Genomic DNA, 26,960 nt, shown 5'->3' on the forward strand with positions numbered 1-26,960 from the left:
GCAAGTTTACTCCACGCCAGTAGAACATTTCAGGGCCTTTTCTGCCCACTTTTATTCAACATAAAAGCAAAAAATGTAATAGTTTCCCACACAGGAGGTTCTCACCATCAATGCAACACAACATAGAATTCAGCCACGTGACTCTTTGCAGTTTCACTGCTCAGGCCTCATGCCCTGGTCCTCCAGACCGTCAAAACACACAGTCCCCAGTGCTCACATGCAAAACGCTGTACTTTTGTCAGCTCGACGGTTAATCCTGCAGCTCCCAGCGGGTACATCCTCACAGGCTCGGGCCCTTGTCTGTCCTGGCCTGGACAATACGGTGTGATGTGCACCTCACAGCTCCCTTCACATACTGACTCTGTTGGGAAGATGGGGCTACTGACCAACTCTGGCTCCATCATGAATGTAGCAAACACCTGCATCATCAGTGTGCTTGCTTCCCAGAAAACTTGGCCCAGACCAGTATATCAAAACAGTGGCACAGGTTTGACCTGCCACATAGTATATACCGTATTTTTCGGACCATAAGACGCACTTTTTCCCCCCAAAAATATGGGGGAAAATGTCCCTGCGTCTTATGATCTGAATGTACATGAGGTACCACCACCTGCCACCTCTGGCAATCCCCCAGCCACTAGCTAGCCCAGCAGCGTCCCTCGTGACTCGGCTACCGCCGGCACAACGCGCATGTGCGGCCGGCGGTGGATGTTGTAAGCCTAGCATCCTTTCAACGTCTACGTCACACGTCGTTGACGCCACAGCGCCCCTCGACACTACAGCATTCCTGGTTGCCTTGGATACCACCGCTGCATTGTGGAAGAACGGCCTGCGATTGCTGCCACGATCTCCACCCACGGCTTCCAATCCCTGCACTGGCGCCGATCTAGAACAGATGCTCCCTGACAGCTGGTCCTTCCCCACGATGATTGGGGACTATGCCATTTTGATAATAGAAAGGTACTATAAAGGCACTAAATAGCATGTCATTTTACTATTCCCTTCATTTGATAGATATGTTTTCTCTTAATTCTGTGAATTTGTACTAATGAATTTGGATTATTTGAGCCGTTTTGGCAGGATTTGTGACATCCTACCAGTCTGGGGGTGGGATTAATTAATTTTTTTTCCTGCTCTTTCTGATGGGTTGATGGTTACTTAAATTCTTTTCACTGTTGCCCCATGCGATGGCACAGGTCAGGCTGCAAAAATGGCAATGGTCAGGCTGCATTTCATGGTAAATATTTTAGTACACCATTTGGTTCAAAATATTTTTTTTCTTGTTTTCCTCCTCTAAAATCTAGGTCTTATGGTCAGGGGCATCTTATAGAGCGAAAAATACGGTACATCTTATTAAAATAAAAAAAACTAAACACCAGAAAGCAGGAAGGGCCCACATGACCTTACCACCATAAGGATTTTCTATAGGTCAACAGCAACTTTATAAACATGCATGGTTGCCTTGGGCAACAATTTCTTTAGCAGACCTCCAGCTGTTGCAGAACTACAAATCCCATGAGGCATAGCAAGACTCTGACAACCACAAGCATGGCAATCAGAGGCAGAGGCATGATGGAAGTTTTGCAACGGCTGGAGGTCCGCTAATTGCCTATCCCTGCTATAGAAGAAGATTGGGGGGGGGCGGCTATCAAACACCCCTAGCATTGGTTAATCAAGGAGAAAGCACAACTTGATGTGGTATAGCAAGCCACATTGTCCCAATATATGTCAGATAAAGGGACTATCCAGCCCCAAGTAAGCTAAACAGTGTGGGAATTGAGAAAACAGACTTACAGTGCCCTTTGAAACACTTTTGTGCGATTGAGACCTGACAAGGTAACATACTAAAAGGAAGAAAGAAGATGGGATCAAAATCAAGCTGCAAGAAATGATCATTCCAATTATATATCATACTGTACCCTAAAGATCTATTTTCTTTTAACATGTCTACAGTGACAGACCCCAACAACATAGCAAAGCTTCAGGGACACAGACGCTTGTCTGGCCCAGCAATTAATAAGCCTGTAACCTAGATATGTACAGCCACTAGATGCCCTATGGCTAGGAATTTGAAAGAACTCTGCCAAGTTATCCATTTGAAAAGGGATGCTGGCACTATACCGCTCTACAAGCAGTCTTCTAAGAATATATTTCAAAGGTTTTCCAGATCACAGAGCTCATTTCAGAGCAAGAAAATCATTTTAATTTGGCCATTATTCAAAAGAAACTGAGTTGACAATATTCGTACTTTGCGTTCCTCAAAACAGAGGGCCAGATTTTCAAAGGGCTTACGACGGCGCAGCGCCATGAACGCCGTCGTAAGTCCTAATCTGGGCCGTCGTATCTATGCGACTGATTCTTAGAATCAGTTACGCATAGATCTCCATTAGATCCGACAGGCGTAAGGCTCTTACACCGTCGGATCTTAACTGCAATTTTTTTTTTGCCCGCTATGTGGCGCTTCCGTCGTTTTCCCGTCGAGTATGTAAATTAGCTAGATACGCGAATTCCCGAACGTACGCACGGCCGACGCAGTAAAGTTACGACGTTTACGTTAGGTTTTTCCGGCGTAAAGTTGCCCCTGCTATATGAGGGGCAACCAATGTTAAGTATGGCTGTCGTTCCTGCGTCGAAATTTATAAATTTACGTTGTTTGCGTAAGTCGTCCGTGAATGGGGCTGGACGTCATTTACGTTCACGTCAAAACCAATGACGTCCTTGCGACGTCATTTGAAGCAATGCACCCTGGGATATTTTACAGACAGCACATGCGCAGTACATTCGGTGCGGGAACGCGCTTAATTTAAATGCTATACGCCCCCTACCTGCCTATTTTGAATTAGGCGGGCTTGTGCCGGGTGATTTACGATACGCCGCCGCAACTTTACAGGCAAGTTCTTTGTGAATAAAGCACTTGCCTGAAAAACTTGCGGCGGCGTAACGTAAATGAGATACATTACGCCCCGCCCTAAGTTACGCCATTCTACGAGAATCTGGGCCAGAGTCTAAGTACGTTCAAATGGCACACAACTAAAAATGTACTATAGGACATGGCATGGTTTTCACATTCTTTTGTTTGCAATTCTCTCGCCCTTGACCAGTTTGCAAAACACCAAGTGATCTATTCCATAGGTATATAGATGACATATTCACATCTACAAATTTACCTTTCAACATTTCATCCCCAAACAATGCATACTGGGAGTGCCAACTCATCCACCCTCCCTTTTAACAAAAATCTTACGTTCCACACAGTTTTTCCGATTAGCCTATCCACCCTCTTTATTCCTTCTTTTGCCCCTGCCCCATTATTTACCATTTGGATACACTCCCATCTCTTTCTCCATTAGACCACAGCTTGATTTCTTGATTTTTTATATTTATTTTTTCCAATCATAGGCAGGCATGTCCCGTAGCCACTCCTTTGTTATCTTGGCTGAGTGCTTAGGGTCGTTGTCCTGTTGGAAGTTGAACCTTTGCTCCAGTCTGAGGTCCTGAGCGCGCTGCAGCAGGTTTCCATCAAGGATGTCTCTGTACATTGCTGCATTCATCTTTTCCTTGATCCTGAGTAGTCTTTCAGTTACTGCAGTTGAAAAACATCACCACAGCATGATGTTGCCACCACCATGCTTCCCTGACCGGCTCACATACATATACGGTTAGCAGGTTGGCTCTCCTTCTCGATTTGCCATATATGTATGGCGGCTCCTTTAAGAGCCATAGCAGGCATGCGCCTGCCTCAACGGGGGGAACCGATGCACGTGGCCGGCAGGCGCGATCGCCGCAATGTTGCAGTCTGCTAAAAATGGCAGATCGCTGCCATTACTAGTAAAAAAATTAATAAATGAAAATATGCCATAAATCTATTCCCTATTTTGTAGACGCTATATCTTCTGCGCAAACCAAACATTATACCCTTATTGCAATATTTTTGGTTAAAAAAAAAAAAATACATATTGATCTAAACTGATGAATATTTATTTTTTTTTGTTGTGGGGGGGGGGGGATATTTATTATATCAAAATGAGATTGTATATATATATATATATACACACACATATATATATATACACACACATATATATATACACACATATACACACACACACACATACATACATATATACATACACACACACACATTGTAAGCTCTAACGAGCAGGGCCCTCTGATCATTCCTGTATTAAATTGTATCTATAATGTCTTCCCTGATGTTGTAAAGCGTTGCGTAAACTGTTGGCGCTATATAAATCCTGTATAATAATAATAAAAAAATATAATATATATACATATACATACACACACACACACACACACACTTATAAAATAAACTGCAGAGATGAGCAATTGCCACCAAAAGAAAGAGCTGTTGTGAAAGGCTTGTTGTGTTTAAAATAAATGTTTAACATTTAAGAAATGTTCTGCATCACTTATTACTTAGCAGAGTAATAATGGAACTTCCGCTTTTTAGAATCAGATACCTGCGTAATCCCAAGTATTTGCTCCCTCTTCCGGACATAGATCACTGCGGTGACTGACCCCACATCTGGCACCTACTCCGCCCCCCGCTGTCTTCTGGGAGATGCACAGGTCCCAGAAGACAGCAGGGGCCAGTGGGATCGCGCAGCGCATGCACAGCAGGGAACCAGGAATTGAAGCCGCAAGGCTTCACTTCCCGATTCCCTTACCGAAAAATGGCGGCGGCAGCACCCGAGGGAGAGATCGGCTTCGGGTGCCGACATTGCGGGCACCCAGGACAGGTAAATGTCCATATATTAAAAGTCAACAGCTGCAGTATTTGTAGCTGCCGACTTAAAAACATTTTTTTTTGCAGAAATCCGCTGCTTTCACACTAGACCAGTGATGGCGAACCCGTGGCACGCGTGCCGCTGCCGGCACGCCAAGCCCTCTCTGTGGGCACACCAGGAGAAATTAGAAAAGCAAACACTGACATGCAATCGCGCACCGCACCCCCATCGTGAACTACATTTCCCACAGGTCTCTTGGCCGGCAGTGACATGCAATCGCTCACCGCAAACACTGACATGCAATCGCGCACCACCATCGCAAACTACATTTCCCACAGGTCTCTAGGCCAGCGTCGTGTCTGAGGTGGGAGTGACTAAGCCTGGGGTGACGTGCGGGTGGAAATCCAATTATGGAAGCTGTCCAGCGCACCCACCATCAAACTACATCTCCCACAAATCTCTGGGGTCAGAGAGAACACGCTGCTGGGATCAGAGGAGACTTGCGGGCGGGAATGAGCTGCCGGAGAGACTGGAGACAGGTAAGATCAATGTGGAGTGGACATGTACAGTGCAGTTACAGACTTTACAAAATTTTGCACAATAAAGGCGTTAATTCGGTGAGTGCATGTGTCAGGTAGGTAAATGTGTAAGGTAGGTGATTGTAATGCTCAGGTAGGTGAGTGCATGTGTCTGGTAGACGATTGTAATGATCAGGTAGGTGAGTCTAATGGTCAGGTAAGTGATTGTAATGCTCAGGTGACTGTAATGGTCAGGTAGGTGAGTGCATGTGTCAGGTAGGTGAGTGCATTCTGAGCACAGCATTCCTAGACCCTGTTTTCTGAGCAAATCTGGCAGAATTTAAAATTTTTGTTCCCTTACGGCTCTCAATCAGAGGCATAATCAGTCTCATCCTCTGTACAGAGCCGCTGGTAGGTTTGTTTCTGTGTTGGCACTTTGAAAAAAAAGTTGGTTTTGTGTCGCGGATTGGGCACTCGGGCTCAAAAAAGTTCGCCATCAATGCACTAGACCATCATTCTAGCGGCGCTATTTGGCTGCTAGCGGGGTGCTTATACCCCAGCTAGCGGCTGATGAAGGGGTTAAATGCTCCCATGTAGTGCCACTGCAGAAGCGCTTTGCAGGCACTTCGGCAGCGGTCCCCGTTCATCTCAATGGGCAGGAGTGGTGGAGGAGCGTTATACACTGCTCCAAAGATGCTGCTTGCAGGATTTTTTTACGTCCTGCCAGACTGGAGCAGTTTTGCAGGCACTATACAGGCGCTATTTTTAGCAAAAAGGCCCCAGTGTGAAAGGGGTCCAACTGTTAGATTTTAAGAGATGAACAGGGGGGGGGGGGGGGGGGGTGAAGCGGCCTAACATATCGGCCCCAAAAAAAAAAAAAAATCGGCATCATATAATCGGCCGCCGCAATTTCTAAATATCGGCATCGGCCAGAGAAAACCCATATCGGTCGACCTCTATTCTAAATCCACTACCCTGACCCTAGATAAATCTACCCTGTTCAAAATCTTATGTGCTCAGGGACTAGATCAGACCCATCTCATCTCTGATATCTACATGGCACTACCTCACTTATTGATACATCTCACTAGGGCTGCAACTAACGATTATTTTCATAATCGATTAGTTGGCCGATTATTGTTTTGATTAATCGTATAATAGCCTTAAAAAAAAAATGGATTTTTTTATTGTAGTTTTTTTAACCCCATTATGTTACTGTCCGATTAATCGATTAGGAAAATTGTAATCGATTAATCGTTTCAGCCCTACATCCCACTTATATATGCAAAGATGGTCCCAGCTAGTAAACCGCCCCATCCCCCTCCCTCAATGGCGGATAATGTGGGAGGCCATTTCCAAATTTTCACAATGTGTGGAACAAAGGGAGACGGCTTACAAAATATTTTTTGGGGTATAGAACCCTTGAAATCCCACATAGATATGATCCCAAGAGCACCCGGGTGTGTTGGAGATGCCGGGGTTATATTGGCTATCATTTCCACATTTTTTGGGAGTATCCTCCGATTCGCCCATATTGGTCCTCTATCCAGACTTTTCTACAGGATCTGTTGGATATCACTGTCCCGCTGGACCCAAGCAATTTCCTGTTAGGCCTGCCGATCCCTGGCTTCTCCGAGCATACCCAAAAATTGGCTGCCTTTATTCTTCTAGCAGCAAAACAGCCTATACCCTTACAGTGGTTGTCCCCCTCCCCACCTACACTCTCACAGGTCCTCCAAACACTGGAACAGATCTGTAGACTGGAACGCCTCACTGCAATAGTACATGGTACTCTTCCTACATTTTTGAAAGTGTGGGATTTATGGGACCATTCAGAACATAACCCTGGTGCCATTTCCCTAACTTCCGATGAGGTGATTCTTCCCTGACCATTTATCCCAATGTTGCATTATTGAGGTTTGTTCACTGGTGCCCTCAATGATTCCATGGTGCTTTTTGACTCACCCACTAACTGGGTTCTTCTTCACTCGCTCATTTCCCCCCTGATTTATATGGCCAATATCCCATAATATTTTTATGTTGGTAGCATTGTGACTTTATTGATACACCTTTAAACATGTGTTGTATGCTTTTTTCCAAATTTTTAAAAATGTTCATACCTGTTTTTGTATACATGAAAAAAATTCAATAAAAAATACAATAAAAAAAAAAAAAAAATTTGTTTCGGTACAGCGTTGCATGAGTTAGAGTAGCGCAATGCTGAACAGCAAAATATGGCCTGGTCATGAAGGGGGGGGGGGGGTATTTATTAGCATGCATTAAAGTAGGAATTTCGATTGCTCGTAACTCTGCTGCCCCCCCCCCCCCGCCATCCTCAGTGAGGGAACCAGGAAGTGAAGCGCTCCGGCTTCACTGCCCGGTTCCCTACGGCGCATTCGCAAGTCGCGATGCGCCGTGCTGACTGGCTCCCGCTGTGTTCTGGGAGCCGAGTGTTTCCCAGAACACAACGGGGGGGGGGGTGACGTCCTGCCCGCAGTCTACCCGCAGACTGTGTGGCCGGAAGTGGGTGCAAATACCTGTCTTTAGACAGGTATCTGCACCCCCCTCCCCATGAAAGGTGTCAAATGTGACACCGGAGGGGGGGAGGCTTCCGATTCGCAGGAGTGAAGGTGGAGAGTGGAGCTCCGCTTTAATAACAGTATTCTATTTCATTCCACCCCAGAGCAGGAGGTCATGGTTGGGCACACCTGCTTTACGACAACCTTACGTCAAGGTCAAGACCCTCCAAGAATTTTCTTAAAGGCTCAACACACAATCTGACACTTCATCTACACAAAAAATAACACACAGACAGTGTCATTTTGTGTTGAAGCCTGCAGATATTGCTGGGTCTTCCCTTTCCTGTACCATTAGAGGACAAGGAAAACACAAATCAAGGCTTGTTAGATGACTCATTGCCTCCGAAGAGCAAAAACAAAAAACTATGTAGCACATTAGAAAAACATAAAGCCACCACCCATATGTCTCTGAATGTTGTAAAGCCAACACCTGCACCTTATATAAGAAGTTCTAATGGTCATTGAGTAGTTTAGAATCTCTGGCAACAAGATGATGCTGAGCATTCATGAATGCATAAAATATGCAAATAGCTATAACACAAAGCTGTCCAGCAAAGTACGCAGTTCCCAAGCACTAGACAAGGAGAATAACAGGGGTGCTGTAAGAATACAAGAACATAAAAACCAGAAGGATTGAGCAAGAAAGCAATACAAATAAGACGTGTACCGTGCAGTAACTTTTTTTTATCGTTACCAAAATACAAACTAATTGCTATATACGTTAAGAAATAAGACACATTAAAAGAGACATTCAGGGCAAAGTGACAAGCGTCTGTGAAATGGCATCTACCAGCCTCCAATACCTTTCTAGTAATCCTTCCCCCTTTGCTCTATTACAGGTGCCACAAGTACCTGGTGTCTGACCACAGACCCTCTGTCATGTGACAGTGCTTGGTCCTAGTGATTGGCTTAACCCACCGTCACACGCTACTCTAGAAGGACCCATTCACACCAGAGTATGGTGTGGGAAACCATGTTCTGTGCGCATTTCCCACACTGCATTCAAAATAACGCTGCAGTTGTGATCCGCAACGGGTGTCAATATTAAGGCCTCAGACACACGATAGGATAACCAGAGGTGAACGGTCTGAAGGACTGGTTTTTATCAGTCCAAACCGATCGTGTGTAGGCCCCATAGGTTATTCAACCTTAGGTTAAAAAAATTAGAACTTGCTTTAAAATTTAACCTATGGACTGGTAACCGATAGGTCAAAACCGATCGTTAGTATGCAAAAGCATCGGTTAAAAACCCGCGCATGCTCAGAATCAAGTCGACGCATGCTTGGAAGCACCGAACTTCATTTTTTTCAGCACGACGTTGTGTTTTACGTCACTGCGTTCTGACACGATCGTTTTTTTAACCGATGGTGTGTACGCACGACGGACCATCAGTCAGCTTCATAGGTTAACCGATGAGAACGGTCCTTCAGACTGTTGTCCTCTGGCTATCATATCGTGTGTACGAGGCCTAAGTTAAAGTAGTCAAAGTCCACCCCAAAACAAAAATCTCTAAATCTACAGGCACCAGCGATCTAAGACGAATCTATCTATCCCTGTAAAGAAGAAAAAATAATTATATATATATATATATATATATATATATATATATATATATATATATATATATATATATATATATATATACCTTTTCTGAAGCCGATCCTGTCCGGTCCCACGCTGAGCTGTCAGCTGCAACTTCACTGTGTAGGCAGAAGCAGGCATCATTCAGATAGCTTTTTTTTGACCGGCGATTCCCTGCACCATTGATCATTCTTACAGCCGGCGGGAGGGGACATCACCCCCTCCCGCCACCCTCCGGTGCTTCTACCCACTCGCCAGTGCGGTCGGTGAGCCGGAGAACGAATCGGTCGCCGCCAGAAGTTAAGCATAGAGATTTATAGTGACCAGATAGTCCCCAGTCCTCTCTATGACCCTCGGCGGCCCTGGCATGAGGTTATGATGTCACGTCCCCGCCAGCGGAAGTAAACAATGCCGGGGACATGGCTGGAAAGACAGAGACAGTTTATTTTAGTTTTTTATCTCTGTCTTTTCAGTCTGAATGAGAGATTTGGGGTCTTATACCCCACATCTTTCAATAAAAAGGACTTGTCACACACTATTCCTATTACAAGGGATGTTCACATTGCTTGTAATAGGAATAAAAGTGATAAAAAAAAAAGGGGGGGGGGGCATACGTTACATTGCACCTACATATGTAAACAGCGTTCAAATCACACATGTGAAGTGTCGCCGCATGCAATAGAACAAGAGCAACAATTCTAGCCCAAGATCTCCTCTGTAACTCTAAACTGGTAACCTGTAAGACGTTTTAAAATGTCGCCCATGGAGATTTTTAAAGTACCAAAGTTTGGCGCCATTCCACTAGTGTGCGCAATTTTAAAGCGTGACATGTTAGGTATCTATTCACTCGGCGTAACATCTTTCACATTATACAAAAAAATTGGGCCAACTATGGTTTTGATTTTTTATTGATTAAACTTTTTCCCCCCCAAAAAAAAACGCATTTGAAAAATTGCTGCGCAGATACCATGCGACATAAAAAGTTGCAACGACCACCATTTTATTCCCTAGAGACTCTGCTAAAAATATATATATAAAAAAATACCAATTTAAACTCGTAAACAAAACGTTCCAGAAAAGGCCCTGTATGGAAGTGGTTAAAAGGAGGAGGCATTGGGGACATCTGAAGAGATATTAGGGCTTTGCCCTGAATGGGTGTGATGGTGTCTCCAAAGTGTACACCAACAATGTGTCTCCAACGATGACTGCAATACACTGGACATTTTTGTAAAGCCCCTAAGAGCCTTTTTTACACTTGTGTGTTGCAGTAAAAACAAGCATTTTACCATAATGCCAATAAAGGCAAGTACTGTGGTACATTGAGCTGCACTCCCAATGCAATAATATTTACTAAGCCCCCCCCCAAAAAATGTTTTTTTATGAACCCTTAAACATGGCGGTTGCTTTTATTAATTTTTGCCCTCTCTTCACCTGATGCCCCAATGATCTGGCCAGTAATAGGTTTCGGTCTCAGGGTGTCTCCATTCCAGGTGGAAAAGTAACAGAGACATCTTTAGACAGCAGCACTGCCAATCTGGGGAGAGCGTCCTGTTAAATGCCCAAGCAGATATGAATGGAGTTGAAGTTCTTTTTTTTTTTAGCCTGTGGTGTGTGAACACACATGGTCCTTCTTCGAAGAGAAGGGACCCTTGCCCTGATCCCCCGGGGGTTTAGACTCCAGACGGCGACTGGGGTACTTCAAATGGTCCATCTGGCCGAGACCAGACGGACCCCGTTCTCTGGGAGGTCTGCCGAAACAGACCACCCCAAGTACTAGGTGGGGCTGCCCCGGAGGCAAACCCCATGAGAGAGGGTGAACCAAGCCAGGCGGCCATGTCCACCCCCTTACTTTCACGGCAGGCCCGATAACCTACATCCTACTCAAAACGAGAAACAAAGTGTACATCAAATAAAAAAAAAAAGAAGACAGAAAGTGGCTCGGGCCTAGAGGCAGGTACCCTTGAACTGCCACTCCAGGGGCACATACACCACAGGCTTCTTTCTGGTCCTGGCCTTCAGCCAGACCAGTGCAGCCCCACCCCTACCAGGAAGGTATCAGAACATAGAGAGCTTAGGGAGAGACCTACCTACAACTGGGGACAAGCCTTGTGCACAAGGCCAGATTCAACCCAGGAGGAAAAGTCTCCCCACACCACTCCCACCAAAATTACATTCAGGAAGTACTAACCGATCCCCCCAATTTAGCAAAGGGGGTCAGGGTTCTTTCCCACATGACCGATATCTGGGTTCAGTTTCCACCAATACCAACCTTCCAGGTTACCATTACACCAAGTGGATTTGCATAGCCACTGCCAACCCTAACCTACTGCCGTAGATCAGGGACAGTAGCACAGCGCCACTACTTGGTAACTGATAAAAACAACAGATACTACACTTGATCTTAGCCAAAAGGCCGAGTTGAAGTACAGTGGTACCTTGATTACGAGCTTGTAATCCAAAGCATTCGTATATCAAAGCGCATTTCACTATAAAAAATAATGGAAACTGAGAAAATCTGTACCCGTGTCACTGCTAGTGTATGCAGTACCGCATGTAACCAGGAGGTGGGGGGGGGGCACTCGGAAACTGAGTATTTCTGAGCAGCTCCGAGTGTCACCGGCACCCCCCCCACCTCTGCCCAAATGTGGTACTGCGCACCCCAGAAGCTTGAATCCCTCATTTTGCGAGTCAGTATTTTTTTTATACAATAGCTCGTATTGCAAAATGCTCGTAAATCACGTTTCTCGCAATCCGAGGTATTACTAAAAGGCAAAAAAAATGTTTTTCGGTTTGGATGGAGTGGAGAATGATTAGAGCACCTATTAGGTTTGTATTGCTTCCTCCACCCTAGTTGGGGAGATCTATCCTCTCTAGCTGCTTGCTGTGGGGGCAAACGAAGAAGAGCCAAGGTTGCTGGTGGGGTTTCCCCCTGAAGAGGATGTTTGAGGATGCTCTACACAAAACCATTTCACAGGTGAAAAAAAGTTTATTTTTTAATTAAAAACAAAAAAACCTTCAGTAATAAATAGGGTTGTCCCGATACCACTTTTTTTAGGACAGAGTCCAAGTACCGATACTTTTTTTCCCCATGTACTCGCCAATACCGATTACCGATACTTTTTTTTTAAATGTGTCCATGTGTCCCCAAATGCAGCCTTGTCCCCAAAGAGAAAGCCAAGCCTCCCCCCGCCTAGTTGATCAACGCGGGGAACATTACAGCCTTCATTTGAATAGCTGCGTGTTCCCCCGCCGCGCCTCGTCATATATAGCCACTACCCCTTGTCCGGGCACTTTGATAGACAGATCACCCATCCAATCCTGGGATGGGTGATCTGTCTATCAAAGTGCCCGGACAAGGGGGAGGGGCTATATATGACGAGGCGTGGCACACAAATGAAACCTGTAATGTTCCCTGCGCTGATCAACTAGACTACGGCTTTCTCTTTGGGAACTAGACAGCGGCAGCAGCTCTCTCCGCCCGCTCTCCGGGAAAAAAAGCATCGGGAACATTTGCGCGAGTACAAGTACTCGCGCAAATGCTCAGCATCGGTCCCGATACCGATACTAGTATCTGTATCGGGACTACCCTAGTAATACATTAACTAACACTTTTTAGGTAGGCACAGCAATAGTTTTTTTTTTCCTCTTTTGGGATAAAGGTTATAAAAGCTGAATATTGAAAGCAACCCTGTCAATGGTAAATAGTTTGGTGCAACCCTCCAACTGCCACTTTTGCCAGACAGCTGAACTGACCAGATCAAAGTGAAAAAGCAAAAAATCCTATACCAACACCCTAAATCCCATGTTTTTAAAAAAATGGCTGTTCACATATCAGCACTTAGATGCCTGTAGCGCAAAAAGCTACATGAGGCAGATTTGGAGACTTCAATAGGAACAGTTATAAATGCTTAAAGTGTAACTCCACTTTTGTCGAGAGAAAAAAAAAAAAAACATTCCTCCGAGTGATCTATGTACATTACAAGGATTTTAACAAACTTTGTTGCAGATTCCTACCCTTTGTTATTCTGAAGAAATCCATGTGTGTTTGTGTCCCATGTGTTGAGTGAGTCTAGTGGTTTCATAATTATCAATCAGCTGTAGCAGCTGCAAGGCACCAATAAGGAAAGCTGTTGGCCATGCATACCTTTAGACGTGTTCCTATTGGGAGTATGCCACCAAAAAAGATTTTTTTTTTGTTGCAGGGGATGCCTGAAATCTGACTTGTATGTAGTGAAGAAGCCCCTCCAGTGGTTCATGTTGTGCAGGTCTTGTCTCTACTCGGTGGTGCAATGTTTCAATTTGACACACTGCAACTCCGATCTAACTTCGATGTAACCAGGAAGAGCCGTTGGTCGGCTTTTCCTCACTTGCGTCTTGACAGACGTGAGTAGAGGAGAGCCGATGGACTGCTCTCCTGACAGGATGGGTCCGTGCTGATAGTTTATCAGCGCAGCCCCCCCTTGGAAGCTGCACTGGACCACCAGTTATTCCCCCCCCCCGTGGAATGCCAATCTGTGCCCAGGCAGCTGCCAATCAGTGCCCACCCACAATGTCTACCACTGCCACCAGGGATGCCCATCAGTGCCATCTACCAGTGCTGCATATCAGTGCCGCCTATCAGTGCCCATCATTGCCACCCATAAGTGCAGCCTTTCAGTGCCCAGTATCGCCTATCAGTGACACCCATAAGTGCCAATTGTCAGTGCCACCTCAGTGCCCCCTTATAAGTGCCCATTAGTTAAGGAGAAAAAAAACGTACTTATTTACAAAATTTTATAACAGAAACAAACGAAAAGCTTTTCTTTTTCTTTTTTCCTTCAAAATTTTCAGTCTTTTTTTATTTGTTTAGCAAAAAATAAAAACCGCAGTAGTGATCAAATACCACCAAAAGAAAGCTCTATTTGTGGGAACAAAATGATAAAATATGTTTGGGTACAGTGTCGCATGACTGTGCAATTGTCATTTAAACAGCGATAGCGCTGAAAATTGGCTTGGGCAGGAAGGGGGGTAAGTGCCTGGTATTGAAGTGGTTAAAGCGATTGTAAACTTTGTAAACTTTTTTTTTTTTTTTTTTTTTTTTTTTTAAATAAAACATACACACACACACACGTAACATGTTATACTTATGTGCAATGGATTTGAAAATTTCAGAAAAAAAAAAAAAAAGAAGAAGTACACTGTGTGAAGGGCATCCTCACCTTAGAAATACATCTCGTCATTCTTGGCTCATGGCTTCTATTAAAAATTGCAAAATTGTAGGCTAAGGACAAGAACAAAACTAGGATATGCCGAGAACCAAAAAAAAAAGAGATATATATAAAAAAAAAAAATAAAAGGTGGTTACTTGTCAGCTTTAGGCATTTCCAAAATGGGTCACTAGGAAAAAAAATAAGAAAATAAAACTAAAGATGTGTGTTTGATAAGTACAGCCATGTACACACACTGGTGTCTTCTACTGCCTTCCGCCTCAGATATGCATTAGATGCTTATAAAACGTTTAGCTGTGGCTGTTGAGCTGGAAACTAAATTGTGTTTTACTGCTGTACACTTGTTTTACAATTCTAAACACATTTTCCCTATTGCCTTTCCTGCAATGTATCAAAAGGTAAGTGGAAACATGTCACTTTATATACATCTGTCACTGCCGTCGCTATTTGACTGCCAGAAATGGGGATTGAACTTGGCATTTGCTTTCAGCGTCTCCTGAAAATCTACATTTTAGACGACATGTACCATTCATACCTGGGACAGGGACACAGTACTCACAGGGAATCAATAAGCCACGGGCATCAAAGATGGGAACTGTTCAAATAAATCACATTTGTCATGCGCTGACCTAAAGGCAAAAACAATCTCGCTGCAGGAAATGTACTTTTTTGGCTGGTAGAAATTAAAGTCTAACCCTCTGAAGATTTGTTTATCTAACTACAGATTGCACTCACAAAGGCTTTCTACTGGAAGCCACATCTGAGGACTGACAAGTAGTTTGTGACTTCTCACTTTTTTTACTTTGTAGAAAATTGTGATTTAGTAAAATGTTATCACTTGGCTGAGTCAGAGATGGAAATGTTTGGGCTCTGCTGCTGACTGACTGAAATAACAGCTGCAAGCCTGCCAGGGAAGGACTGACATTGACTTATGTCGTAACGCCAGAGACAAGAGAAAAGTGTCCAGTCACAAAGGACTATTGCTTACAATGAAGGGATTTTAGGACTTCTAGAAAGACGAAACCTGGATCACAATACCATACACAGACAAAAGGGAGTAGAAGCAAAAGATTTAGTGTTAGATAACAGGCAGGAACCCTCCATTTCACATGTTGTAGGTCCAGGTCATGTCAAGGTGCTATAACCAGAGATAACCGACACTGACAAACAAACACACACACGCCCACCAACCCACCTTCCGAGGACTTAACTCCCCTAAGGCCTCTTCCACGCGAGGCGGCTCAGCGGGAGATCTCTTCGCTGAGCCGGCGGATGACAAGTCCCGCTCTGCTCACTGAGCGGGGAAGGGCTTGTGCAGCGCCGCTGTCTCCTATCCGATTTGATTTTGGCGAATCGGATGTCAGCGGACAAGTCTCCACTGACATCCGACGGTCCATAGGCATGCATGAAACAGCCGTTTAGGTACGCTGTCAAAGCTGAACGGTCCGACCGTGTGAAATGGACCTAACTCCACTACCCATGTCCCTCGCCGAGTTGTGAAAATGTGGAATAGACTCCCTCCAGGAGGTGGTCCTGGCCAGCTTAGTAGATTGCTTTAAAAAAGGTCTGGAAACGAACATTTATAGGCAACGTTGATCCAGGGAAAATCTGGATTGCCTCTCGGGGAATCAGGAAGGAATTTTTTTACCCCTGTTGTAGCAAATTGTATCATGCTTTGCTGGGGTTTTTCACCTTTCTCTGGATCACCTGTTGGTAAAGGATTGGATTATTATTTTTATAGGTTGAACTAGATAGACTTGTGCCTTTTTTCAACCCAACCATAAAACAGGCCTGTGCCAACAGATAGAAAAGACAAAGAGGGAAATTTGCCCAGAAAAGGCATGACCAAACATTTCCCCTGTCATCAGTAAAAAAAAGCTGTTAAACTTATTAACTTACACCAACACCATATTTTAAACTCCAACAACAAGCATTTGTTTGTAAATTAACAGTTTCCCAGTAAATGGGAAAAAAAAAAAAAAAAATTAAAAGGAATGGTTAAAATACTTGTCTTGTCTACGGCTGCATGGATAAGGTGTATTACTTTCCTTGTCCCTAGCTTTGGATGGCTCCTGCATGGTCCTCGAGCTCCAAACGGGCTGTGAGTGGACCCTCTGTAATATCAGGTGCAGGGCCTAACCCTGCATTGTATGCAAAGTAGCAAGCATGCGACCCTGGCTCAAAGGTGCTTAGAGAGGATGCAGTCATTTTCGAGGTGCAAATTAGCTATCCAGGCTGGGAATAGGGGCAAAAAAAAACGAATCAAACCAACTAGAAACTGGTTTCCCCTGAAGTTTCTCAGGCGCTCCACAACTGAGTTTTATCCAATAAAGCGAATGATTACAGGTTTTGGGACTGACACAATCTCAAACGTTAAAGGGTTAGAGCCGGTTCACACTGGGGCAACTCAGCCGCCTGACGAGTCGCATCCCATTCAATGCTATGGAACCGTTCTAATAGGAGCGACGCAAGTCGCTCCGACTTAGAAAGAGGTTCCTGTACGACTTTGGGGGCGGCTCGAGGCGACCTGCATTGACTTCTATACAGAAGTCGTTTTGCTGGTCGCCTCTGAAGTCGTCCTCAGGACGACTTGCAGAGCCGCCGCCCTTGGAGTCGTGCCGCGGGAGTGTGAACCGGCTCCAAGTAAAAGGAAAAAATGTTTTTCCTTTAAAATAACAAACATGTTATACTTACCTCCACTGTGCAGTTTGTTTTGCACAGAGTGGCCCCGATCCACGTCTTCTGGGGTCCCTCTGCGGCTGTCTCTGGTCCTCCCTGCAAGTACTGACCACAGTCATTTGAGAGAGCTTGCATGGTGGTGAGTAATTGCGAGCGCGCTCCAGTGATACAGCGAGTGGACATAGCCGCTCACTGTATCACTCGGTGCACCGCGTCACTGGATGTGATTGACAGCAGCGCCAGCCAATGGCTGTGCTGCTCTCAATTCATCCACTCTAGCCAATAAGCGGCCAGGCTGAGCGCAGAAGAGGATCTCGGGACCGCGCGCGGGACTATTGAGGGGTCAGGTAAGTATAACGGGGCATCAGATATTTTTTCACCTTAATGCATAGATTGCATTAAGGTGAAAAAAAAATGTTTACTTTACAACTCCTTTAAATGGGCAAGAAGCCTGGCTCACTGGCCTGGAAAAGAGGAACGGAGTAAAAGGACCCAAAACGTATTCAAGTTGAGCAATTCATGGTGCCAAGAAAGTACAGAGAGTAAATTTGCTTGTCAAAAGTCTATATGGCAGGTCAAAAAGGTAGAGATAACGCACTATCCCAAATTCTTCACAGATTTCTTTAGCGTGAGGTACGTGAAGATTAAATTCTGATACACTTGTGACAACTACCAAATGACTGAATCCATTAGACAAGGGACAGAGCAACACCACTTACATTTTCTGACTAAAGTTCCACGTTAAGTCCTGCTAGATCACTTCAGGCTGGCCCCTTTTCAGATAAAGGCCATGTGAAACATTAAAAATATCTATACTATTTAGACCAGAGCTGGGCAAACTACGGCCCGCGGGCCGTATACGGCCCGGCGGACCTTTTAATCTGGCCCGCGGATCGCTAGCTGCGGTAGTGCCTGGGCCTAGTGACATCTCACAGAGTCTCCTCCTCCAGGCTAGTCAGTGGCTGGGCCGGCCAGCAGCTAGTGGGGGGGGCGGGGCCGTAGGCAGAGTACGGATTGAGCCGTACGTGCAGGCGCAGACAGGGAGTTGGCGTCACGTCAGATGACGTCAGCTGCCTTTCCGCGCGCCTGTGAGGAGCAATCCATGCGGCGTGATTGTGAGGAGTAGACGCTGTGAGTGTGAGATGTCATTCCGGTGTAATACACAGGTGAGTCCACCCATGGCATGCCATGTATATTACAACCCTAAAACCCCTTTGCTGACAGCTGAGGGACAGGGTGACAGACCCAAGAGGCAGGGTTCACCCAGCAACTGCCAACCTGTGTCTCTTCAGAGGATGGGGAACTACAAGCCCCAGTGTTTAATACAGTACAGTATTAAAAAGTAAAAAAAAATATATATATATATATATATATATATATATATATAGCAATAGGGTACAGTGGTACAATATATATATATATTACAAACCCTCTCTTTGAAGAAACCATTTGATTTTGCCTAATAACTTTTGTTAGCTAGTAAAGAATATCAATCAATTTCAACTCCAATCTTCTTTATCTTGTTGCTACGCAGCTAGACCGCCCTTACTGAATCCATGCTGGGGCTTGTAGTTGCCCATCCTCTGAGGATGGGCAACTACAAGCCCCAGCATGGATTTGATATTAGGCAAAATCAAATGTTAGGTTTCTTCAAAGAGAGGGTTTGTAATATACGGTATATATATTGTACCACTGTACACTATTGCTATGTATATATTTTTTACTTTTTAATACTGTACTTATACTTATATATACATTTTTTTTTTATACTGTACCGCTGTACCCTATTGCTATGTGTATATATAAAGTACAAGTACTCGTACCAGTTGTCCAACAATGATATTTACTGCTTTTTATAAAGAAATACAATTGATTTTACGCAGTATTGAGTTTAGCCTTTTGGCCCGGCCCTCCAAAATATTTTTAGTTTCTCATGTGGCCCCATCGAAAAAATAATTGCCCACCCCTGATTTAGACACTTGCCAACCGCTTAACTGTAAATATACATCACTAATTTGATGTTAAATACCATTGATATGGCAGCAGCTAGCTGACATGACACTAGTGTCTTTTTCCTCAGGCGGTTGGCTTTCTGATAAAAGTGATCTTAGCAGCAGATTTGCCACAGGAACACTTTTATAGTCAGTGGGAGAGGTGTACCCCCATTGTTTACGAGTTTCTGGTAAGCCCGAGACCGATTTGGTGCAGCTCATGGCAAGGTAGGAATGCGAGAGAGGGCAAGATATAGCCCCCCCCACTCGGCTCTATGTCCTTGGAGGACCAGAGCAACGTCCGACGTCACTTCCTGTTCTCAAGCAGACAAAAGGATTTTATTTGTTTTGCTTTTAGCCACTTCAGCCCCGGAAGGGTTCACCCCCTTCCTGACCAAGCCATTTTCTGCAATACGGGACTGTGTCGCTTTAACTGACAATTGCGCAGTCATGTGACATTGTACCTAAACAAAATGTATGTCCTCCTATTTACCCCAAAAATAGAGTTATCTTCTGGTGGTATTTGGTGGTATTAAATTGCGCTATAAACAAAAGAAGAGCGGAAAAAAAAACTATTAGTTGTGCACTCCACAAATATGGCCTTTATAGAAGAGTGGCAAGAAGAAAGCCAATGTAGAAAGAAAGGCAAAGGAAGTCCTGTTTGCAGTTTGTGAGAAGCTATGCAGGGAAGAAGGTGTTCTGGCCAGAGACCAAAATGTAACTTTTTGGCCTACAAGAAAAACACTATGTGTGGTGGAAAACTAACACTGCACATCACCCTGAACACGCCGTCCCCACCGTGAAACATGGCGGTGGCAGAATCATGTTGTGGGGATGCTTTTCTGTAGCAGGAACGGGGAAAATGGTCGGAGTTGATGGGAAGATGGATGGAGACAAATGCAGGGCAATATTAGAAGAAAACCTGTTAGAGCCTTAAAAAAAAAAAAAAAAGGACTTGAAACTGGGGCAGAGGTTCACCTTCCAGCAGGACAACGACCCTAAACATACAGCCAGAGGTGATTTATAAGGAGACCTCTCAGTAAAAAACATAACATAAAAGTACCATCATCCTAACATAATTTGAATAGAGGTAGGGTTTATTTGGGACCCCAGAGACCCAAAGAGACCGAGGAAAGTGGGCAAGGGCTAATGGACTATGTCGGTACTTAGGTAAGTCAGTTATCAAGAGAGTATAGTAAAGGTAAAAAAGTTCAATTTATTAAAACACAAACATAACATAAGCGACTTGAGGAAAACACAGTATTTTAAAATTACAACAATGGTAGTGTAAAACAATTGATTATACGACCAGCCAACACCTAATGGAGATGGTATATAGGCCCTAGTTTGCGGGCAGCGATGAGACGGAGGGGGGTCATATAGATCAGGATCTCTACTAGTTTCGCTACTCAGGGTAGCTTCGTCAGGAGATATAGGTCTGTGAATACAGATTCACTCCTCGGAGGAGCCTAGGCCCCACGTAGAGACACAAGTCTCACGCAAGGTGTGAGTTGGTGATGGAACGCTCCCAGCAAGGTGAGGATCTGTATTGACTGTGTATAACAGGGCTCGACAAATCCCGGGCGCCAGGTCGCCATGGCGACTAGAAATAGGGTCCTGGCGACTTGGCTTGGAAGGGGGCAAAAAAAAAAAAAAAATTTTTTTTTTTGTGAGCTGGCACCATCTGGTGGTGAGCCGTTGGTATTACAAGTTAAGCATTACAAGTTAAACAGCAATTCTAATGTAATTTTTCACTATTTTCACTGCCATCTTCTTCCCTCTAATTAGAACCCCCAAACATGATATATATTTTTTATCCTAACACCCTAGAGAATAAAATGGCGATCGTTGCAATACTTTCTGTCACAACGTATTTGCGCAGCGGTCTTACAAGCGCACTTTTTTGGGAAAAAATTACACTTTTTTTAATTAAAAAATAAGACAACAGTAAAGTCATCCCCATTTTTTTAATATTATGAAAGATAATGTTACGCCGAGTAAATTGATACCCAACATGTCATGCTTCAAAATTACGTCCGCTCGTGGAATGGCGACAAACTTTTACCCTTTAAAATCTCCATAGGCGACGATTAAAAAATTCTACAGGTTGCATGTTTTGAGTTACAGAGGAGGTCTAGGGCTAGAATTATTGCTCTCGCTCTACCAATCGCGGCAATACCTCACATGTGTGGTTTGAACACCGTTTACATATGCGGGCGCTGCTCACGTATGTGTTCGCTTCTGCGCGCAAGCTCGTCGGGACGGGGCGCGTTTTGTGGGTCCTAACTTTTTTATCTGGCTCCTAGATTCCAAACAAATTTGTCAACCCCTGGTGTATAATATCAAAAAAACTTAAGGGCCCTGGGACCCGATTGGTAATAGGCGAGGACCAAACGGAGGAGCCGCCGAGGACAAGGATGGGAGAGCCCAGTTGAGGGGTGCCAGCAATGGTACACACCCGGCCCTGGGACACGCTGCTTGATCTACCCACTCAAGTGGTCCCAACCCCCTACCTTCATTGCTGGCACCCCTCAAACAATGGGAAACCGCAGTAATACTGTCCGCAATGAGCCTCTGTAGAGGCGCATTGCGCGCGTTATTAACCCTTTTTCGACCACTAGCGGGGGTTAATACCGCACCGCTAGCGGCCGAATCCCGCGGCAATTCCGACGGTATAGCACCGCTATACCGCCACCGCACCTTCACTGCCCCGTGTGAAAAGGGGCCTTAAGCTTCTGGTGTTCTTTTTCAATACAGCTGTCTGTAGTTCAGCTGCCTGTATCTTCGCTCCAGTTTGTGCAGGATTCGTCCTCTTCTTTTATTCAGTATGTTTGGTCTGCTCTAGCTCCGACCGTTTGGATAATGGATATTTCTTGTGCAGTCAAGCTTACTTGCAGTATTCTATATGTCTTATCACAGGGGGTGGGAGAGGACTTGTTTGGTGGTTACTCTGTTGAAAGGAGGAGATTTCACCGATATATCTTATCAAATCGGTAAAAGTATTTTTAATGCCTTGTACACACGGTCTGACTTTTGACCATGCAAAAGTCTGCCATGAGTCCGTCGGAAGTCCAATGAAAAGAAAGAGAACAAGTTCTCTAAGGTCCGTCGGACTTCCGACAACAAAAAAAGTCAGATGGAGGCTACACACGGCCGGACTTTCCGAGAGAAAAAAAAAACCCGTCTGACTTTTTTTCCCCCCCTCGGAAAGTCCGACCGTGTGTACGAGGCATAAAGCTCCATTCACCTTTGTATAACTCCGAAGTCGTGCAATGTTGGATGGGTGCGACTTGGATGCAACTTTGGCTTTAACCAATGATAATGGACAACTGTTGCATGTATGTATGTATTACATTCAGGGGTGACTTTTGAGGGTTTTACATTGCAGTCTTAGGCACTTAAGTCGCATGAAAGTCAGTTCAAAGTAGTGCAGGAACCCGCTTTAAGTCACACATATTTGAACAGTTGTCATTGAAAAACATGGGACAAGACTTGTCATGTGACCTTTAGTGTCCAAATTAGCATGACAAGTCACACAAGTGTGAATGGAGCCTTATGGTGGTCCCTTGCGCTTTCAGCCCTGGTTCACACTGGGTACGATTTGGAACGATGTCAAATCGCATCTCAAATCGGCGGCAATTGTCGGCAATGGCACTGTCCTAATCAGTGCGACGCCGCATCTGCGATTTCAAAAAGTAGTTCCTGTACTACTTTTTGCGATTTCGGGCCGCGATTTACTTTAAATTGCGGCCGAAATCACGGCAAAATCGCAGCCGCGAAATCGCGGTAAAATCGCGCATTTTACCGCGATTTTGAATTCGCAGCAGTGTGAACCTAGGCTCTGGGAAAGAAGGCCAAAGCAGTAAAAAACACCCTGAGAAATCAGGTTACCGTTGACGTACTTTGCCGTCCAGATCATGTTGCCAAAACTCACTTTGCTCCCACCATCATAGCAGCAGCTGGTATTGCCCCAGTCACAAAAGTCCACAATATATTTGCCCCATTCACCTTGCACTAATGAAGGCTCTTGAAGGTGGCCAGGCCAAGGAGGCGTGCTGGGATCAGAGAGCCACACCTTCCGAGTACTACAAGATCTGGCAGTGTTCAGTTGGCCAGTGAACTTTAGGAAGGGCCAGATTCTAGTACAATCTCATCTCTGACTTTGAAGGTGATCTTCTTAATGGCCACAACAGAAGTTACAAAAGTTTCAGGATTGTGTTGGTTTGCTTGAAGAAGACTTTACATTCTTGGGCCCAATTATCCCAAAGTGACAGTTGGTAGTCCATTTTACCAACTCTACTTACACCTAGTAAGACCCTCTCAGCAAGGGTACTGTGGTAAAGCTGATGCCAGCCTTTCAGGAAGGTGGACAGTTGGTTTGTGTTACCAGCCAATTCCAATAGAGAAATGGTGACACCAAAGGCTGTGTCTGCATAGATTCAGAAGGTAGTCCATGCAGCATATCTAGCAGATGGCTTATTGCAGTCAACCAAAGATTCTGCTCATTCCACCAGAGGAATGGTGACCTTGTGGCCTGCCAACACCAAAGTGTCCACTGATGACAGCCAAGTGGAGTTCCGAGAATGTTTATCCAGCACTAGAGACTGGATGTGACTGACAAAAGACTGAGCCATTTCAGAGCTCAGTACTAGTCGCTGAATTGTCAGTGTATAAAACTGTTTTGCATTCAAAGTCTGTCCTGTTTATTCCCACCTTGTTGTTTAGGTAGGTAATTCCAAGTGGTACAAGATGATCCAGCCATATGTAAACGGTTGTCACCCCCTGGTGTCCTGTCAAAGAACACTGAGGAGAAGGACAATCTGATTTATACATCTGAAATACGGTCCTAGGGGGACAGAGCAGAACTGGTCCATGGTATGCCGATATGAGGAAATACCAGGAGGGGAAGATGAGGGGAAAGTATGGACAACAAGGTTCTGTAATCGGTACACTGCAGAGTATCTGTAAGGACACTGTTTACATAGTGGCCAAGTTATTTGTAGGGTTACAAGGCAGTGGAATACCTGTAGTAACACGGCATACAGGACACTAGCAGAGCATCTGTAAGGACACTGGATACAAAAGGTAACAATGGAGTATCTTAAAGTCGAGATTATACAAAAGCAATAGTGGAATACCTGTAAAAACTCTGTATTTAAGAGGCATGTGTGTACCAAGCAGCAGCATAGTACCCAGAAGGTCTATGTTGGGGAATATATAAAAAAAAAGTACCTGTACATAAGGCGGGGGGAGGGCGCTGCACCTGTACGGAAAGGCGGTGGGAGGGCGCTGCACCTGTACGGAAAGGCGGTGGGAGGGCGCTGCACCTGTACGGAAAGGCGGGGGGTAGGGCGCTGCACCTGTACGGAAAGGCGGGGGGTAGGGCGCTGCACCTGTACGGAAAGGCGGGGGGTAGGGCGCTGCACCTGTACGGAAAGGCGGGGGGAGGGCGCTGCACCTGTACGGAAAGGCGGTGGGAGGGCGCTGCACCTGTACGGAAGGCGGTAGGAGGGCACTACCTGTTGGGAAGGCGGTAGGAGGGCACTACCTGTACGGAAGGCGGTAGGAGGGCACTGCACCTGTACGGAAGGCGGTAGGAGGGCACTGCACCTGTACGGAAGGCGGAAGGAGGGCACTGCACCTGTACGGAAGGCGGAAGGAGGGCACTGCACCTGTACGGAAGGCGGAAGGAGGGCACTGCACCTGTACGGAAGGCGGTAGGAGGGCACTACCTGTAGGGAAGGCGGTAGGAGGGCACTACCTGTAGGGAAGGCGGTAGGAGGGCACTACCTGTAGGGAAGGCGGTAGGAGGGCACTACCTGTAGGGAAGGCGGTAGGAGGGCACTACCTGTAGGGAAGGCGGTAGGAGGGCACTACCTGTAGGGAAGGCGGTAGGAGGGCACTACCTGTAGGGAAGGCGGTAGGAGGGCACTACCTGTAGGGAAGGCGGTAGGAGGGCACTACCTGTAGGGAAGGCGGTAGGAGGGCACTACCTGTAGGGAAGGTGGTAGGAGGGCACTACCTGTAGGGAAGGTGGTAGGAGGGCACTACCTGTAGGGAAGGCGGTAGGAGGGCACTACCTGTAGGGAAGGTGGTAGGAGGGCACTACCTGTAGGGAAGGCGGTAGGAGGGCGCTACCTGTAGGGAAGGCGGTAGGAGGGCGCTACCTGTGGGGAAGGCGGTAGGAAGGCACAACCTGTAGGGAAGGCGGTAGGAGGGCACTACCTGTAGGGAAGGTGGTAGGAGGGCACTACCTGTAGGGAAGGCGGTAGGAGGGCGCTACCTGTGGGGAAGGCGGTAGGAAGGCACAACCTGTAGGGAAGGCGGTAGGAGGGCACTACCTGTAGGGAAGGCGGTAGGAGGGCACTACCTGTAGGGAAGGTGGTAGGAGGGCACTACCTGTAGGGAAGGTGGTAGGAGGGCACTACCTGTAGGGAAGGCGGTAGGAGGGCGCTACCTGTGGGGAAGGCGGTAGGAAGGCACAACCTGTAGGGAAGGCGGTAGGAGGGCGCTACCTGTAGGGAAGGTGGTAGGAGGGCGCTACCTGTAGGGAAGGCGGTAGGAGGGCACTACCTGTAGGGAAGGCGGTAGGAGGGCACTACCTGTACACCAAGCAGTAGTAGCATGTATGAGTGAGAAGTGTGAGAGTTGCTGTACACACCGCCCCCACATGTCCCCGGGCTCAGCCTATGAGAAGAGTATTGCAGGGAAAGCTCTAAGCCTCCCATGTAAGGAGAACAATGTCAATGCCCGCCCCCCCATACACAGTGTACACCCACCTCCCCCTATCACTCTTCTCCCCCATTACACTGACAGGCCACAACAACGTCACGGGTCAGTCAGAGAACTCCTGAACAGCCAGGTGAAGGCTCCGTCCTTCCCTCCCGTCACTCCCACCATTTCCCGAGCCCTGCCGCTCCCACTTACCAGCCTCGAGGATCGCGTAGTCCGGGTTGCTGTGTATACGGCGGCCGGAGCGGGTCGTACCGAGGAAAACGCGTTGGAGCTTCCCAGCCGCAGCCCAGTCTGTGTGCAGTGTGCCGGGGCTAGCGGGTCAAGGCCAATGGAGAGAGAGGAGGAGCTGTCGGTGCTGCCACCTGCTGGCCGCCGGAGAACTGACACCCGTCCATGTCTCATTTATCTCAGGGGGTCACTTCATGGCACTTCTATAGACAGAACACCGGCACTGACTCCCTCTATGTGTCTCCCTTTCTAAAACAAGGAGAGATTTTGGTGTCTTCATACACTAGTTTATGTTTTATTATCTCATTACAATTAATTCAAGTGTAACAGGCAAAACATTTGTCTTCATTTTGGATAGAATAAGGAAGGGTTAGAACCCCTGTCTGGGTTTTATTTGCCATCTGTGTCCCATTAGGGACATTTCCCTTCACTCCCTGTGAGGGGATAAATACTGACAGGCTTTCTATTATCTTTCCAATGTATCCAAAACGAACAAAAAACAAAGTTTTTGCCTTTTGTTCTGCTGCTTTAATCAGTTCAGCTCTGGAAGATTTACCCCTCTTCATGACCTGGCCTTTTTTTGCGCTACAGCGCTGCGTTATTTTCACAGTCATGTGACTCTGTACCCAATTACAATTGGTGTCCTTTTTTCCCCACAAATAGAGCTCTCTTTTGGTGGTATTCGATCACCTCT

At 45.9% G+C, this 26,960-nt stretch overlaps 1 protein-coding gene across 2 annotated transcripts in view; it reads right to left on the minus strand.

Annotated features, from left to right (window-relative positions):
- SEC31B (SEC31 homolog B, COPII coat complex component) overlaps positions 1–26,451 on the minus strand; it is a 226,566-nt gene extending 200,115 nt beyond the window's left edge. For both annotated transcript variants that reach the window (XM_040362336.1, XM_040362335.1), the window contains exon 1: positions 26,231–26,451. In XM_040362336.1, the coding sequence (XP_040218270.1) occupies positions 26,231–26,440 (210 nt within the window). In that variant the 5' untranslated portion in view covers positions 26,441–26,451. The remainder of the gene's footprint in view (positions 1–26,230) is intronic.
- Between the last annotated feature and the right edge of the window lie 509 nt (positions 26,452–26,960).

Source organism: Rana temporaria, chromosome 8 (assembly GCF_905171775.1).
Source record: "Rana temporaria chromosome 8, aRanTem1.1, whole genome shotgun sequence".
Taxonomy (NCBI): Eukaryota; Metazoa; Chordata; class Amphibia; order Anura; family Ranidae; genus Rana; species Rana temporaria.